Source organism: Cygnus olor, chromosome 2 (genome assembly GCF_009769625.2).
Source record: "Cygnus olor isolate bCygOlo1 chromosome 2, bCygOlo1.pri.v2, whole genome shotgun sequence".
NCBI classification, from domain to species: Eukaryota; Metazoa; Chordata; class Aves; order Anseriformes; family Anatidae; genus Cygnus; species Cygnus olor.
Window position 1 is genome coordinate 44,105,288 of NC_049170.1, and position 15,781 is coordinate 44,121,068.

At 38.3% G+C, this 15,781-nt stretch overlaps 1 protein-coding gene across 1 annotated transcript in view; it reads left to right on the forward strand.

Annotated features, from left to right (window-relative positions):
- The first annotated feature begins 323 nt into the window (after positions 1-323).
- CNOT10 (CCR4-NOT transcription complex subunit 10) overlaps positions 324-15,781 on the forward strand; it is a 31,895-nt gene continuing 16,437 nt past the window's right edge. The window contains exons 1-10 of the mRNA XM_040548548.1: positions 324-554; positions 3,898-3,989; positions 6,735-6,896; positions 7,425-7,575; positions 8,232-8,377; positions 9,252-9,338; positions 10,041-10,124; positions 11,101-11,218; positions 13,013-13,162; positions 14,036-14,238. Of these exons, the coding sequence (XP_040404482.1) occupies positions 533-554; positions 3,898-3,989; positions 6,735-6,896; positions 7,425-7,575; positions 8,232-8,377; positions 9,252-9,338; positions 10,041-10,124; positions 11,101-11,218; positions 13,013-13,162; positions 14,036-14,238 (1,215 nt within the window). The 5' untranslated portion in view covers positions 324-532. The remainder of the gene's footprint in view (positions 555-3,897; positions 3,990-6,734; positions 6,897-7,424; positions 7,576-8,231; positions 8,378-9,251; positions 9,339-10,040; positions 10,125-11,100; positions 11,219-13,012; positions 13,163-14,035; positions 14,239-15,781) is intronic.

A 15,781-nucleotide genomic window follows, 5' to 3' on the forward strand; every position in this document is an offset into this window, starting at 1 on the left:
TCAGAAGGAGCAGCCAGGCATTGGGACGGGTTGCCCAGGGAGGTGGTGGAGTCACCGTCCCTGGGGGTGTTCAAGGAAAGGTTGGACGTGGTGCTTGGGGACATGGTTTAGCGGTGACATTTGTGGTAGGGGGGTGGTTGGACAAGGTGATCTGGGAAGTCTTTTCCAACCTTCATGGCTCTATGACTGTATGCCAGGACCCCCCGCCCCCCACAACCCCCCACAAGATGGCTGCGGTGCGGACGCGGGAATCCGCCCTCCCACCATCGCCGCACCCCGCTCCCCCGCCCCTCCCGAGGCGGAGCGTTTCGGCGCCCTGACGTCAGACGCACGGTCCCCAGCAACGGCCGCACGTCGCGAGCTCGCCGGGAACCCGGAAGCGGCGGCGGCGGCGGCGGCGGGCGGGCAGGCGCCGAGCGGCGGAGGCGGCGGAAAGTAGTCCCGGGGGCGGCGCGGTGCCCGGCGGGGAACGGCGGCATCCTCGGCAGCCCCGGCCCGGTAACCCCCCACGGACCGCACGGCGGCGGCGGGGATGGCGGCGGACAAGGCCGCGGGTGAGCGGGTGCGGGGGGAGCCCGGGCCGCTGCGGCGGAGGGATACGGTCGGCGCGGTGCTGCGGCCGGGGCGGCAGGTGTCCTTCCGAGGGTGCCTGAGGGGACAGGAGCCGGGCGCGGGGGGCAGGCCGTGAGGTGCGCCCGTCACCGGCCTGCGTGCTCCTCACGCGCCTCGAGCAATGCCACGCTAACGCTGTTATTCACAAGCACTCGGTGGCCACTTGCACCCTTGAGAGCAGGAGTGCTTTATTCCCTCCCTCGTTAGGTAGCGGGCTTTAGTATCTTGCACCAGTCAGGTTTTAGGCGAGGTACCTCTGGTAGTGCTCAGCTGGAGTAACAGATTCTTCTTTACCCAGGGGCGGTAGGATTGCGGTAGGTTAGAGGGGCCTCCAGCCCTTTAACGGGTGTCAAATGCATTTGGGCAAAAGGGGTGAAGAGTAGCCAAAGTGGTGTTCTCAAATAAAAAAGCCGTGCTGTGAATTGCTCCGGCTGGACTTCAGTATTGCACCTTCTCGATAAGCTTCCAGTTCAGATTTCACAAACTGGCTTTCTTTAATGCGTTGTAGTAGATGCGCTTCATTAGTTTATGGCCATAAATCACAGAATCACCTAGGTTGGAAGAGACCTCCAAGATCACCGACTCCAACCTCTGACCTAACACTAACAAGTCCTCCACTAAACCATATCACTAAGCTCTACATCTAAACATCTGTAAAAGTGACTTTTTAGAAGGAACAGCCCCGCTTTCGTTGAGAATAGTCCCTGCTTTCTTTTCTTTTCTTTCTTTCTTTTTTTTTTTTTTTTAACCTATGAGCAGATTTAGAGGCATGGTAAAATGCATTTGTAGATCCGTCCTGATTTTTCCCTAGCAGATGTGCCAAGCAGCATCTAACATAGTAAGTGGCACTTTTCTTGGGCAGCTAACAGTCTCTGTGGTTTATCTTTCACTTCAGACATTTTACTGAAGGATTCAGGCCTCTGTAAGACCACTGTCACTGGAAATCTTTGTTCAGCGAGCTTTTATAGGATGGTAGCAATGGGCAATGCTGGTTTGGATGGCGCTCCTGAGAGGTAAACCTGTACGTGAGGAACCTGTTGACCAGACTGAGTCTCATCAACTTCAAAGCTTCTGGCTTCTCAAGACTCTGCGTTGTCGTTACTTGTACTAGCATAATCGTAAAGGCCTGCTGAGCAAGTAAAGCAGATAACGTATCTGTTAGCATGAAAGTTGGAGGGTAAAACCTGTTTATTTATTCACTGCTGTTCTAAAGGTCCTTGGAAGGTGGTAGGTTTTTGTTCAGCTGCGCAGCTGTAAGGGTTTCGATCTTTAGATGTTTGGCTTGAGAAGTGCTTCTTGTTCCTTTTCTCTTTTGCTGTGGGAAAACCATGGCATGCCAAAAGTTTTCTGGGCTTTTCTGACTTTCAATTTTCTGTTCTGCCTTTCCCTTCTAAGGAAGAGGCGGCACAAGTGGCATCGATAGCTGCATAACGTGCAGTTGATTTTGTAGCAGGTGTGTATAGTTCTGTAACACCCTAAGGATCCATCCTTCCTGAGTGCTGAAATTGCTGAACCCCAAATTTTGTCCAAATCATGGTAGGTTGCTTTGTAACCAGCTGGTGAAAGATTGTTGAGATTTTAATATCTCATCTTCTCTGGCGTCTTGATGCAGGATGAATGACACGGTTTTTGCGGAAATGTATTGTTGTATGGGACAATGGAAGGGATCTTGCTGTCCTCCCAGCATCAAGCACAAACCATGAATCAATTTTTAACTTTGTTTTATTCCTACCCTGGATGTCACCTGATGAATATTCGGAGGTCTGGTTGACCCTTACTGTCGTTGTCCATAAACATTTACGCTTTCATGGTTGGTCAGTAGCAGATGATCTAGGTATACTGGTGATGAGGGGGAATGGATTTTGCAGTGGAGCTCACAGGGAAGTGAGCATCATTTGTTTGATGTAAGAATAAAGTTAACAGAGTTTGCATTGCCTCCTTTAAATCTAGGGAGAGAAAGAAGACGTTGAATATACAGTGCCCACCTTCCCTACTAAAATGGCAAAATGTAGGTTAGAGCAAAGCTTTTGCAGACAATTCTTGAATTTCACAGCAGAAGTGGAAACCATTGCAGGTTTATAATCTTTGCTTCAAAAACATTAAATGACTTAACTTGTGTTGAAACATAGGAAATACTTCTAGGAGTATTGCTTCTAGATACAAGCTGCTCTGGTGTGGTGCTGGTGATTGTTTTATTTTTTTCCTCCAGCAGTTTATGTTCAGTAAAAGGCAGGGATTGGCTGTTATTTTCAGCTGCTCTAACATGGAACATCTGTGCTGTAGTTCAGTGCAACTTCACTGAACTCTTAATTACATGATGTCAGAAGAGTTCAGCGAGACTCCTTCCTGAACAGTAAGCTCAGCAGTGGCCAAAAGGTAAAAACACGTTAGAAATTCTATATAAAAGAAATTGAAGACCATATAAAATGAAAACCTTATAATGTAAGTGCTCAGAGGGGCCACCATCATAAATGCTACATGCTGTTCTTCTCATCTTGATCCAAAAAAGATATAGTAGAACTGGAGAAGGTGCTGGGGGAAAGAAGTGTGAGGAAGATGCAAATTAAACTATGGCTGCTCACCTTGGAAGAGAGATGGGTCAGTGAAAGACCTGCGAGATCAGGACTGAAGCTGAGGAAGCGTATGGGCAGCATTTGCTTATGGCATCTTGCTGTATAATCACTGGATAGCATTTGATAGGGTGGGCTTGTTGAAGAGTGCAAAAGTATAAAAAGTTTAAAAAAATAAATACCAGGTCTGTTGATGAATATTAACCATGGTGGTTTGATTGCAGCCTTTCTTTTAAGGAGATGTTGTTCAAAAGCAGGGAGCTGGGTAAACGATGCTGTGTGTTCCTTTATTTTTTAACGTTCTTCCCGGAAAACATCCCTTGCTTGCTATGTAGGAGGCGGTATGCGGGATGCATGGGTTTTTTGACTAATGCAGTGGGGTACTTATTTTATGGTATGTAATCTTCCCTACAAACTTTTATGTAAATACAGCCTATTTCTAGTGTCTGGTTGCGGCTTTTAAGATAAATCTAAAATGTGTGCATATCAAGTTAGCTTGCAGGACTTTGGTTATTGATTGAGAGCACGGTAATGTACTTAGGATCGTTGAATAACTGGAGATGTTTTAGTGAAGTAGGGACAGAGTGCTGCGGTTATTTGGAATGTTATTCCTCCTGGCAGGTGGATCTTGAGAACTGGCAGAAACAACATTTGTAGGCTGAATAGCTTTTATCACATTTGCAAACTTTTTTGTAATCATCTGTCCACTTTACAGATCAAGGTACTGAGAAACATGAAGGAGCGGGTACTTCAGGGATTACTGATCAGGAAAAGGAGCTGTCGAGCAGTGCACTACAAGCTTTTCTGGTAAGACAAAGTCAAACCCATCCTTCTAACTTACCACATAACTGCTAAACTGGCTTATATAATTGTTTTTCCTTTTTTTTTTAGCACAGCTGCGAATGTATTAACAAGCTATTATAACAAAAGCGGCATTGGTTGTGTTATAAGCCAGTTCTCGTTCTGTTACAATGTAAGACAGGAAGGGGGACACTTGAATGAAGTGTGGAAGTGCATGTTTAATCTTGATTCTCAAAATTTAGTAGCCACAAAAGATATATGATGAGTTAATTAGAAGCAGGCTGCTACCCTGTATCAGCATTGGACATACAGGAAGGATTAATGACTTCAAGCTAAAAATGTTGTTAAAGGATTTAAAGGAGCCAAGTGTATTTAAAAAACAACAACCAAACAAATCTGGGTCATTTTAGGCATCTCGCTACATTCTAAAAAGGTTGCATACTATTCTGTCTCTTTACATTAAAACGTTCTTCAACACGTAATATCTCTAGACAGTATTAAATACATGACCTGTGCCTTTTGGAAGATTTCTTTTGTGTGTTAAAATCCAGGTATCAGGTCTTTCATTTTGCTTCTTTGTGTTGCCTCCTGATTTTATTTAGTGTAGCAGGTGACAGGAAGAGTAATTTCTTTTTCTCTTAATTGTTGCGTCTTTATCTCTACGTTGACTTACATAGTTTAGTTTTGGATATTTTAAATAGATTTCAGGTAAAAAGTTAAATACTGCTTTCTGAGATTTCTGCTTGTGTGTTTTATTCATTACTACTTTTATTTTTCCTCTTTTTTTTTTTCTCCATCAGGTGCATGTAGTTGGTCCTTAAACTGACTATGGCTGGTGCCTTGAGTTTCTTGCTCAATTTTTCTTTTTCAATACTTTTTTGCTGTTTGACATTTGATCCTGAGAACTGAAGGTATAGGAAAGGGTTTCCTGTTTTCCAGCTTAACTACAGATACCTAAAATACTCTTGATCTGTTGACAGCTTCATCTTTAGTCTTATACTGGTCCAATGCACCTTGTTTATCTCATGATCTTTCTCTTGCTTTAAGAGCTCTCTAAGTCTGCGATGCTCTGAGGAGGTGGCAGGTGGGAGCAGAATTAATAATGTGCCTTGTTTGTCAGTTTTGCTTTGTATTGAGTTGCTCTACGTATCCTTGTGGACTGTCTTGCATGCTACGTTATATTGCACTTGCAATTTCTGTCTTGAGAGAATTACTATAAAATACATGTATGTTATATTCTAGATCCTATCTAATGGAGTAGAGTAAAAGGACTAGTGGCTGAGAAAAAACACCACAAAATAAGCTGAGCATTTAAAGGTTCAAGGTGTTTAGTCAAAGCATGTTTAGAAGCCTTGTGGCTGTGATCTGAAAGCAACTCCTGTTGAAGAGGAGCTCTGAGTGTGAACACGTGAAGAAAACCATTGGGAGGTGACTGTCCCACTTACAGAGTGTGCCAGCACTTGAGTTGTAAATTCCTATGTTTATGTATCTCCTCAATAAGAAGTCCATGGTGTTGATCCAGAGCTGTGGAAATACTTTGTGTCAATGTCCTGCTACATCTCTCCACAAATTGTATAATTGCTGTCATAGTATGGTGAAGGGACGGGGTACTTCTCTTCAGAGTAGCTGCAGCATGGGCGCTTTCTCAGGAAGAGCAAAAGGCTGGGCTTCTCCTGAAGGCCCACGGAGGATTTCTCTGCAGTGTAGGTTTCCTCAGCAGAAGGAGTTAGGTGCACGGAAGAAGCTCAGTGTAACAGCACTTAGAAAAGGAGGAGAACATATCAGTGGGGAGTGGTGGTGGTACTCAAAAGACAGTTTTGGGTTGTGAAATGTTGACAGAGCTGGAAATGATTCTGTGTATCTGACTGACCAGATTGGAAGTTGACCTGATCTGGAAGAGGTGAAGGGGATTATTTGTGCATATCAGTCAAACATTAGAAAGCAAAGAATTATTTAGGCTTGACTTAGTTGAAAGACTCTGGAGTTCTTTCACTACTCAATGTGACTAAACTCTTACTGCCCAAAGGAGACTTAAAAGACAGAAAAGACTAAAACTGAAATAGATCAGGTGTTTCTGAAGCCCTTAAAAATAATTTGCCTATTCCTGAGGTCAAAGAAAGGAATGTCTTCATTAAATCACATCTCAGGAGCATTATGCTTGGGTCATGGTTTCTCTTAAGCATGTGCAGGTCCCCAAATGTTTGAATAATTCATTCAACAGCTAAAATGTGTATGTGTATATATATATATAAACCTGTCCTGGGAAAGTGACCCTCCCCTCTTTTGCCAACCTGTCTTAAGCAGACTTCAACAGACTAAGTCATAATTTTCCTCACTTCATCTGGAATGAATGTAAAAAGGATGTGTTGAGACTTAGATAACAGCTGCAGCTGTTCAATGTACATGTGATGGGGAAAGATTAAGAAAACAGAGTAAATGATCTTGAAACTTACTATAATGAAGTATCAGAATAATGATTTTCATAGAAACATCTGTTTATAACCGTTAACTAATCCACTGTCTTCCTCTACAAAATTCTTTTTCAGGCTTTGTTACGACCTCAACTTTTTGCCTTGCTTCTAACACCTATTAATCTGAATAAAAATGAAGTATGTGTGTAGCTGTTTAGCCTTATTTCACTCCCTGTTGATGGAGGAAATACATTTGTAGACTTATACAGAGGATACTTCCGTTAAAACTTACAAAGTCTAAACTATCTTCTAATACCTTTCTGATATGTGCCATTTCTAGGCTGGAAATTATGATGCTTGTTTGCAACACCTAAATACCCTTCAAGACATAAACAAAGATGACTACAAAATAACACTGAATACTGCTGTTGCAGAGTTCTGTAAAAGTAACCAGACTACAACAGACAATTTGAGGCAAACCCTTAACCAGTTGAAGAACCAGGTAATGCAAACATATTGATGTGAAAGGTGATATTTGAGTACTATTAATGGTGATGGGATCTTCACAATTGAAATAGAAAGAAAAGTTCTGCCCCTTCTCCCCTTGACTTGATAAATGAATAGAAAAGTAACATTACTTTTAAACCTTTGAGTCTCTTTAATCATTTAGGACACTGCTTTTATAGTTTTCAGTTACTGTTGAAATTGATTTGGACCTTAAGCGTTTCAGAGGTTAACTGTAGAAAGAACTGCTACGTTCTTTGAATAGATAGTTTTTTAGCCGGAAAGTCTAACTACTCTCATGTAACATAAAAAGTGGAAATGTTACTTTACTACTCAACTGATGGTTTTCTATTTCAATACAAATCTTTCACTGCATATATGTTGAACAACAGTGAAGTTTATTAGCTTATAACTCTGACCTATCTTTAGATGAATTAATACCTTTGGATTCTTTTTGTAAAATATTTGACACTTTAAAATCGTAAATATGGAAAGTTCAATGAAACAATTTTCTTTTTTTTTACAGGTTCACTCTGCTGTTGAAGAAATGGATGGTTTAGATGATGTTGAAAATAGTATGCTTTATTACAATCAAGCTGTTATTTTGTACCATCTGCGTCAGTATACTGAAGCTATATCAGTTGGAGAGAAGCTGTACCAGTTTATAGAGCCTTTCGGTGTGTAGACAGAAGAGTTTTCTTCACGCAGTAACAAGAACGAGTAAATGATCTTTCTGTAGTTATCAGAAAACTGATTTGTAAATCTGCCTAATTAAAAAAAAAAGATAAACTTGGGAATGAAGAATATGCTTTACTTACATCAAGGACAACATTTGAGTTTGGGGTTCAGAAGGTATTTCAGAGATATTTAGCGGGCAATAGTGAAACTGAAATGGATATTTGACAACTTTAAGAGGTATTTATGAAGTGACAAGTCTGAAGTATATGTTGTGTGTGGATCTCAATAAATCTAGTAAGTGATAGTGTTTTTCTCTGGATTCCTGCCAGTTCTTGGGATACCTATTTGGAACTTACTCAGTGAAGCCTGAAATGCAGAGATGTATGGAATCCTCTTAAGTAATATGGGATTCTGTGTAGGCATATGGCTTCATCTGTTTAGACATTGGATCTTTGGGTGCTGATTTACTTAGACCAATTCTCAAAGTCTATAAATGTTAAATACATGTTAAGCTGTCTATAGCCTTTGCTTCCATACTAATGTCATTTGAATTAATTCCTTTTTTGTGCTTGTGCGCATCCACAGTATGTTGGTGTCTGCATTTCTTTTTTCTTATGTAATTGTAAAGTCATTTCTACTTCTCTGCTTTGCACAGAAGAGAAGTTTGCACAGGCTGTGTGCTTCTTGCTTGTGGACTTGTACCTGCTAACTTACCAAGCTGAGAAAGCCTTGCATCTGCTTGCTGTTCTGGAAAAAATGATTTCACAGGGCAATAATAACAGCAAGAATGGAAAAAATGAGGTAAGCTTACAATCACATGAATGCCGCTGCCTCTTTATCAGAGGTATGTTTTTACTGAATCCAAAATTAGTCTTTTAAAGTAGTTCAGAATTTTAGAACTGTTAGAACATCTGTAACTTCAGACAACTTACACATTTTAGTAGTGGAGTTAAGTGTGTACAGCAGCTGCCTATTCCTTCCATTCCACCCTTTTCTCTTACCGTTAAGGAGCTAAGAGGCATCTCTTAAGTCAGAGACTTGCAATAGCAAGATGGTTGTCTTTGGTGTCACCTATACTTTTTCGTATGTGTCTTGGATTATGACCATGTGAGACCCCCAAGTTTGAAAGGAAAATCAATGTCAGAGGAATTGAAATTGTGTGTCATAGTATGTGAAATCAAGCATCTGTTTGGTGTAGTTCCTGAAAGTATGAGGTAAAATTTCAAATGAAATCTTTGGTATGTGTCTTTTGGAAAAAATAATAGAATGAGTAGTGGCTTAGAATTGAAAAGAGGACATTTTTTGTCTTTTCCCATCGATGTCATACTTACATTTTATTTCAAAGTACATAATAATTCTATTGGAGATAATATGAAAGAGAGAATCTAGAACGTACATATTGTCCTTCTGGGTAGGAGAATTCTTAAAATGTCCCAATGCCATAGCAGCATAACACTATTGTTAACATGGAACTACGTGCTTCATAGGCCGGTGTGGTCATTCTGTGATTTTGATCACGAAGCTCAAGTTTCAATATTTGGTGGGATATGTGTTTTTTATTATTAAATAACTTTTTTGCCTCATGAGTGATAAAAATAGCTGAAGAAGGAATCTGTAGATTGAATGTTAAAAGTGATTAATATTAACACTTTCACTTTTTTTTTTTGATGCTCAGTCAGGTAATAATACAAATAAAGACTCCTCTAATCAAAAAGCTGAAAGTGGAGCTTTAATAGAAGTTGCTAAATCTAAGATACATCAGGTAGGTGTCTACATGTGATTTATACAAGCGTATCAGTTCAGTCTTTCTTAAAATTGAGTACTACCTGCATAGAATTTAGTTAAGCATGAATTGTGATACCATTCTTGAATTTCATCTTGTAAAACAAAAGAATAGATTTATCTAACTCTCCTGTAGTAAGATCCATGTACAGGAGAAACTGACTTAACCTCAAAAATCCCGACTTTAGTTCCTGCATCTTAATCATAGTTTTGTTAAACTGCAATTAGCTCTGCTGATTTTTGTATCAGTTTGCAAACAGTCTAAAACAGCTGAGGTTTTATTTCATGGTACTGTTCTGTGGAGAAATATGTGAAGAAACAAAATGCTTCTCTATCATCTTTTGTTTACTGGCATTGTCAGTTGAGCGGGTAAATATCTGGAATTAAAAAGCTCAGTTATTTTAATCAGTCTCATTTTTAACTGCTAGTATCTTGGCGTTTGAATATAGAGTTGCTGTTGACCATTGAACAAAACACACTTCTGCTTCTTGTAAATATGAAGCCTATAAACTTGTTGGTACTCTGAATAAAATTTCTTCCTTGGAAGGGCTTTTTGAACAGCTTTTTACTGCCTATTTTTAAAATGTATATAGAATGTTTTGTAACAGATCTCTACCTATGGTTCATCTTGCGAACATGTATAAGTTACTGTTTTTAATTAACAAACTTAATTTTTTAACAGTATAAGGTGAGAGCCTATATCCAGATGAAATCACTAAAAGCATGCAAAAGGGAGATCAAGTCTGTTATGAACACAGCTGGAAATGTAAGTATTCTTAAAGTTCTTGTTTCTGTTATCTAGGTCTGTTCCCTCTTTTAAAGCTGAAATGTACTAACTTGTTTTAAAAGGAAGGTCTTCTTGAGGATGGATGTCTGAAATAATAGTGCATATAGTCAGTTGGGCTTGTAATCATTTCTGTAAGTGTAATTAATGTAGGGTTTTCTTATTTGCATTGTTTTCAGTTGCTCAGAAAATTGCAGTTTATTTTTAATGATAGGAAAAGAAGTGAAACTATATAATAAACAGGTCAAGTTTGGTTTATAATTTAAGCAATGCAAAACAGGTTTTAGTTTACTATAAATGCTACGGGAAATAAAATCTTCTGAAGTCACTGATTTAAACTACTTAATTTTTGGGGTACTCAGTGTCTTGTTTTTTGTATTTGAAGTTTTTTTGGAGGCTTATTTCTTGCTAGAAAGCAGTTTCTTTTTTTACGTAGGAGTTTTCAACTCAGAATTACGTCCAACATCCCAGATATGTTCTACGTTAACTGAGGAGCAGGGAGTAGGAGGAGAGCACTTCCCTTTTGTTGCCAGTCTCAACAGCTGCTAGTTTGACAGAAATCTTTCTGGATCATGATGTCTGTGGCAGACCAGGAAAATCACAGCCCAGGAGGAAGTTGTTGAACTCCGCAGGGAGGGAAGCATGGGGAGGAGTGTACTAGAAGACAGGTTGGAGAAATATACTCTTAAAAGGGAGATTCTCTGCACTTGGCCATTGCCATGACAGAGTTCTGTAGCATAACGTTTGGTTTTAGAGCAGTAACAACAAAAAATCTATATAGATTTGTAGTTCAGGAAAGGTAAGTGTTCAACAAAGAAATGCTACTTCATGAAATCGGTAGGGCCTCAGCCCATCTCTTCTTAAAATGTCAGCAGGCGCAAGCTGATTGTGGAGTGATTTAACATTAGTAGTAGAAATTGTAAAATGAGATAACTAACTATTGTTTTCTCCTTCACAGTCAGCTCCTTCTCTCTTTCTTAAGAGTAATTTTGAATATTTGAGGGGCAATTACCGTAAAGCAGTCAAACTTTTAAACAGTGCAAACATTGCTGAACATCCAGGCTTCATGAAAACAGGTAAAATAAAGTAAAACTTCATTCTGCAAGTACTTAAATGTGTGGTACAAATAGGACTACTTGTTGCTATTAATTTTAGGCATATTAATAGTTACTTAGAGGTAGACCCTAAATGTCGTGGGTTTATATCCTAGGTGTGTTTTCAACTATATTGTTGTGCTTCTGCACTTAATGCTGTTGTGGTTTTCTTCAAATGTTTATTTAGTCACTGGATTATGTATCTATGCATCATGTATTATGTATCTAAGGATTTTTGAAGGTGTAAATGTAATGTTTGCAAGGCTTATATTCAGTTCTGTAAATCAAGACGTAAAACAAAAGGCAACATTCTAGATCTAGAAATGAGACTTTTAGATTGTACCCAAATATGAAATTATAGCAGTTATGATGATTGTCATGGGGAAAAATCAAATGTTTCATGAAGTGTTAAGGTTTGGCTTCTGTTGAATGCCATTTCAAGTTACTTTTATATCTAGAAAGTATGTCTGTGTATACATGCACAGAAGGCATGTGTATGCTCTTAGATATAGAGTTATTTGTATGCATACACACACTGTATACTGACTTAGATATGTTTGAGATTTTTAGATGTCATCTGTTAAAAAAAATCCAGAGAGAAAGCTGTCTTGTATTAATAGAGAGTGACGGTTTCAAAAAATACTTAGCGTAAAGCTATTAATAAAGCTGCTAAACATCTTTACTTCCACTTGCTGGTTCAGTGCTGTTTTTGTGATAGTACTCTTAAAAGCCCTTATAGCACAAGAAATTATGTACGAAATGTTGTTGCATAGGTTGCAATTAGACGATAGAAGTCGCAGAATTGGCCCTGGGTTTATCACAGGACTAAAGTTTTTAAGAAAGTTCTGTATTTGCAGATAAGTTTCATGATTTAGAAAACGTTCAAAATATTTGCAGAAATGCCTATTCTGGCATTACATTTTGAAACTTTGGCATTTGCTGTTAACTTATTTTTTGGCAATTTTTATGCCTAAAGTATTTTCTATAGTTCAGCATTTTATTAAAAATATAAATTTATTTAAAAATACTATTTTGTGTAAGCAACAGTGTAATGTTCACTTAAGTCTCCCAAAATTATGGTTAAAATAATGTCAGGTTAATTTGTTTGTTTGGAAATTACCTGGCTTTTGGTTGTTTTGATTTGTAGTGGTGTGGGTTTTTCTTTTTTTTTTTTTTTAAACAATCGTAACACTGTAAAGCTTCAGTTACCAGCAGATAAGTCAAAAGTTTATTTTTCTGTCCTTTATTGTGTAGAAGGAGCTTCTTACAGTGTTATGTCAACATGATCTATTTAGGAAGGAGAGCGCATTTCCTGCTTGTAAGGTTAGCTTAACATGTTTGTTTATTTTGTAAAATGTAGGTAGATAACGTCATTAAAGAATTTCCTTTTTACAAGAGCCATCTGTTAGGGAAAAAAAAACTAGAAGTGTTTATATACAGTGAACACTGAAAAAAATCAGATAAACTTACTTCAACTTGCAGTTTGTCAAATTGGCTTTATACCTGGGTGTCCTGAAACATGATGCATAAGATCTGAAGGCTGCTTACTTGTAGGTCAGTTTGGGTGAACTTTCCCAGAGAAGTAGAATGATACACGGAAGTGCAGGTTATTACAATACTTGAGACAGGGACATAACTGCATAATCCTTGAACATCTTGCTGAAGAACATATTTAATAAGCTACCATAATAATACCGATGCATGAGTGGTGGAAGTGTTTTGTGGGTTCAGTGATGTTTTTCAGTTTATGAAAATAGTCTTTTGCTCTTCTTTCAGGTGAATGCTTAAGGTGCATGTTCTGGAACAATCTTGGCTGCATCCACTTTGCAATGGGAAAGCACAATTTAGGAATTTTTTACTTCAAAAAAGCCTTACAAGAAAATGATAATGCGTGTGCGCAGCTAGGAACAGGTAGCTCAGATCCAGGTAAGACTTGTAAGAGATGAAAACAGATGGTGGAAAAGAGATGGGAAAATGAAGAAAATAAAAGCTTTCATTAATTGCCACCAAAATTCCTGTTCCATCTCTTTTGAAGTGTGTTCATTTTTCTTGTTTTCTTTGGCATGCTGTGGGGCTGGGGCAATTATTTCTATCTTATTTTTAGTCTTTGACTATCAGTCACGGAGATCTGACAAAACCAAAGTTTCTGTGGCATGGTATACATCATTAAGGATTACATTACTTGTGGTCCTGCTAACAGTAGATAGAAAATAAATACTGTAAAGTTTTCTTGCTTTGATTAGTAATACTCAATCTTTTCTCTTCCAAATGATACTGTGTTGAAGTGATAGCCTGCTCATTTCTTGTTTACTTTATAATCTAGTTCCTATCACACATTTTATAATTTCTGCTGTTTCCCCCTACCTTTGTAGCGCAGTCTTAGATACCAGTGTGAAGACAAAATGTTTTATATTTGTTAACAGCAAAGTGGATTTCTTCTGGAATTTGTAAGAATAACAAAGACGTGTGTTCTCATAAGTCTGGAATTCAATAATATTACCTAAAATTTACAAGGTACCTAAGTGGTTAGCATTTAATGTCTTCAACCTTTATTGATATGATGAATTTGTCTTGAGTATCAGCTTTGATGTGGAAAGAGTTATTTTTTTATTTTTTTTTACAGAGGGAGGCTAGTGAATTCTGTAATTAAGTTTTTTTTTGTGTGTGTGTTTTTGTTTTTATTTTTTGGGTGTTTCCCACAGGTTCCCTCCTACTTTTCCCTCTTGTCCTGCACTACAAGAGGTCACGGTATCAGCTCTCCTGAGCTGCACATCCAATATTATATACCTTTTTCTGCAGGTAAAAAATTTTCAGGGAGGCCCATGTGTACGCTGCTGACCAACAAACGGTATGAGTTGCTCTACAACTGTGGAATTCAGCTCCTGCATATCGGGAGGCCTTTAGCTGCCTTTGAATGCCTGATTGAGGCAGTCCAGGTTTATCACTCAAACCCTCGCCTTTGGCTGAGGATAGCTGAATGCTGCATTGCTGCCAATAAGGGGGTAAGTGGATTTGCAAATTCCTTATTTTGTAGTTATGAAATTGTAAGATTGTATAGCAATCTTAGAGCAATAAGATTGTAGTTATGAAATATATTTTCTTTGTGAACATAGGAATTAAACTTTAAGACCCCTTGCAACCCTAGCCATTCTATGATTCTTTCTGAAACTTAAAAAAGCTATTCACAGCAGTTTTGTAGATTTACTTATGCACCAATTACACAGACGCAACATTGAAGTTTAGAGAGTGTGGGGTCCAAAATGCCATTGGTTGTGTATGTGTTGCCCTATAGTTCCAGGTATTAGTTTTATAAAGCATAGTAAAAGCAGGAAGAACAGCTTGCTTCATAGCAGTTCTGCAGTTTTCTGTGTCTACCTTACTGGTAACAAATTATACCTAAAGAACACAGAGCTGATCATCTCTAGTGGAAAACTGGGTATGGGAGACTTAATTAGCGTAGATTTAGTGGCAAAAAAAAAAAAAAAGAAAGCTAGGAGCCTGTTTACAAGAACAGCGTTTAACAGTTTGGAACAGGGAAAGAAAGTTAGGGGTCACTTCTTCGCTTACTGTAGACCAACTAAAACAGTAGATCATGTCAAGCACCTGGAGCTTAATGTTCTTCCTCCTACAGTTGTAATATTGTATGGAGTACCAGAGAGAGTGAATTTGGGTAACAAAAGCAGCTTGATGTTTCCCAAATTTGTAATCTTATGAGGAAGAAGTTAACTTTGGGTGCTGTTAATATTTAAAGACAAAAGGGAAGTGTTCTTAACTTATAAGATAGATTTGCGACATGACAAGTGAGGCCTTAAAACTAATGGTGTGTTTAATTTGACCTTGTAGCTCAATTTACAATAATATACCTTGATGTCTAACTGTGGATTCATATTTATGCCCTGAACATCCTACAGAAAACTAATTTCACTGAAGCTGATTTTCACTTGATATAGTATTTTAGTTTATAGGATATAGATAGATGATTCCCTCACTGCATCTTTTTAACATTTTTTTTCAAATTATAATTTTATGGTAAATGCCATTAACACGTTAATATTCTTCTTTGGATTCTGATAACTTTTTCTGAAAAGTGATGCCTATTTACTAGTATAAGTTTTCCTTACAACTGTAATTCTTTGTCACTAATTCTACTTACCAGTGAAGTTGTTAAGATGGCTTATAGTTGTTTTTTTTTCTGTTTGTTCTTTTAAAATAAGTGTGGTGTGGAGATGATTCTTGGGACTGATAATTAGTGTGTTAAATTCATTCGATCCCTAGAATATCTACATACACCAAAATCTGTTTAACAAGTTAATTTAATGTAACTTTACATATGTTGTAGTTCAGCGTTATACTCCCCATGGAACAGTTTGAGAGCATTTTGAATGCTATGTAAGCAGGGACAGAAGATGGCAAATTATAGTGACAATTCTGATGTTATTTGGCTGATCATATGATTTTTTTGATATCCTAGCAATTCTTCTAATGCAACTTAGTTCATTTCTCTTCTGCTTTCAAAACAGAGGAGAAACTAGGTCAGTAGGCTAT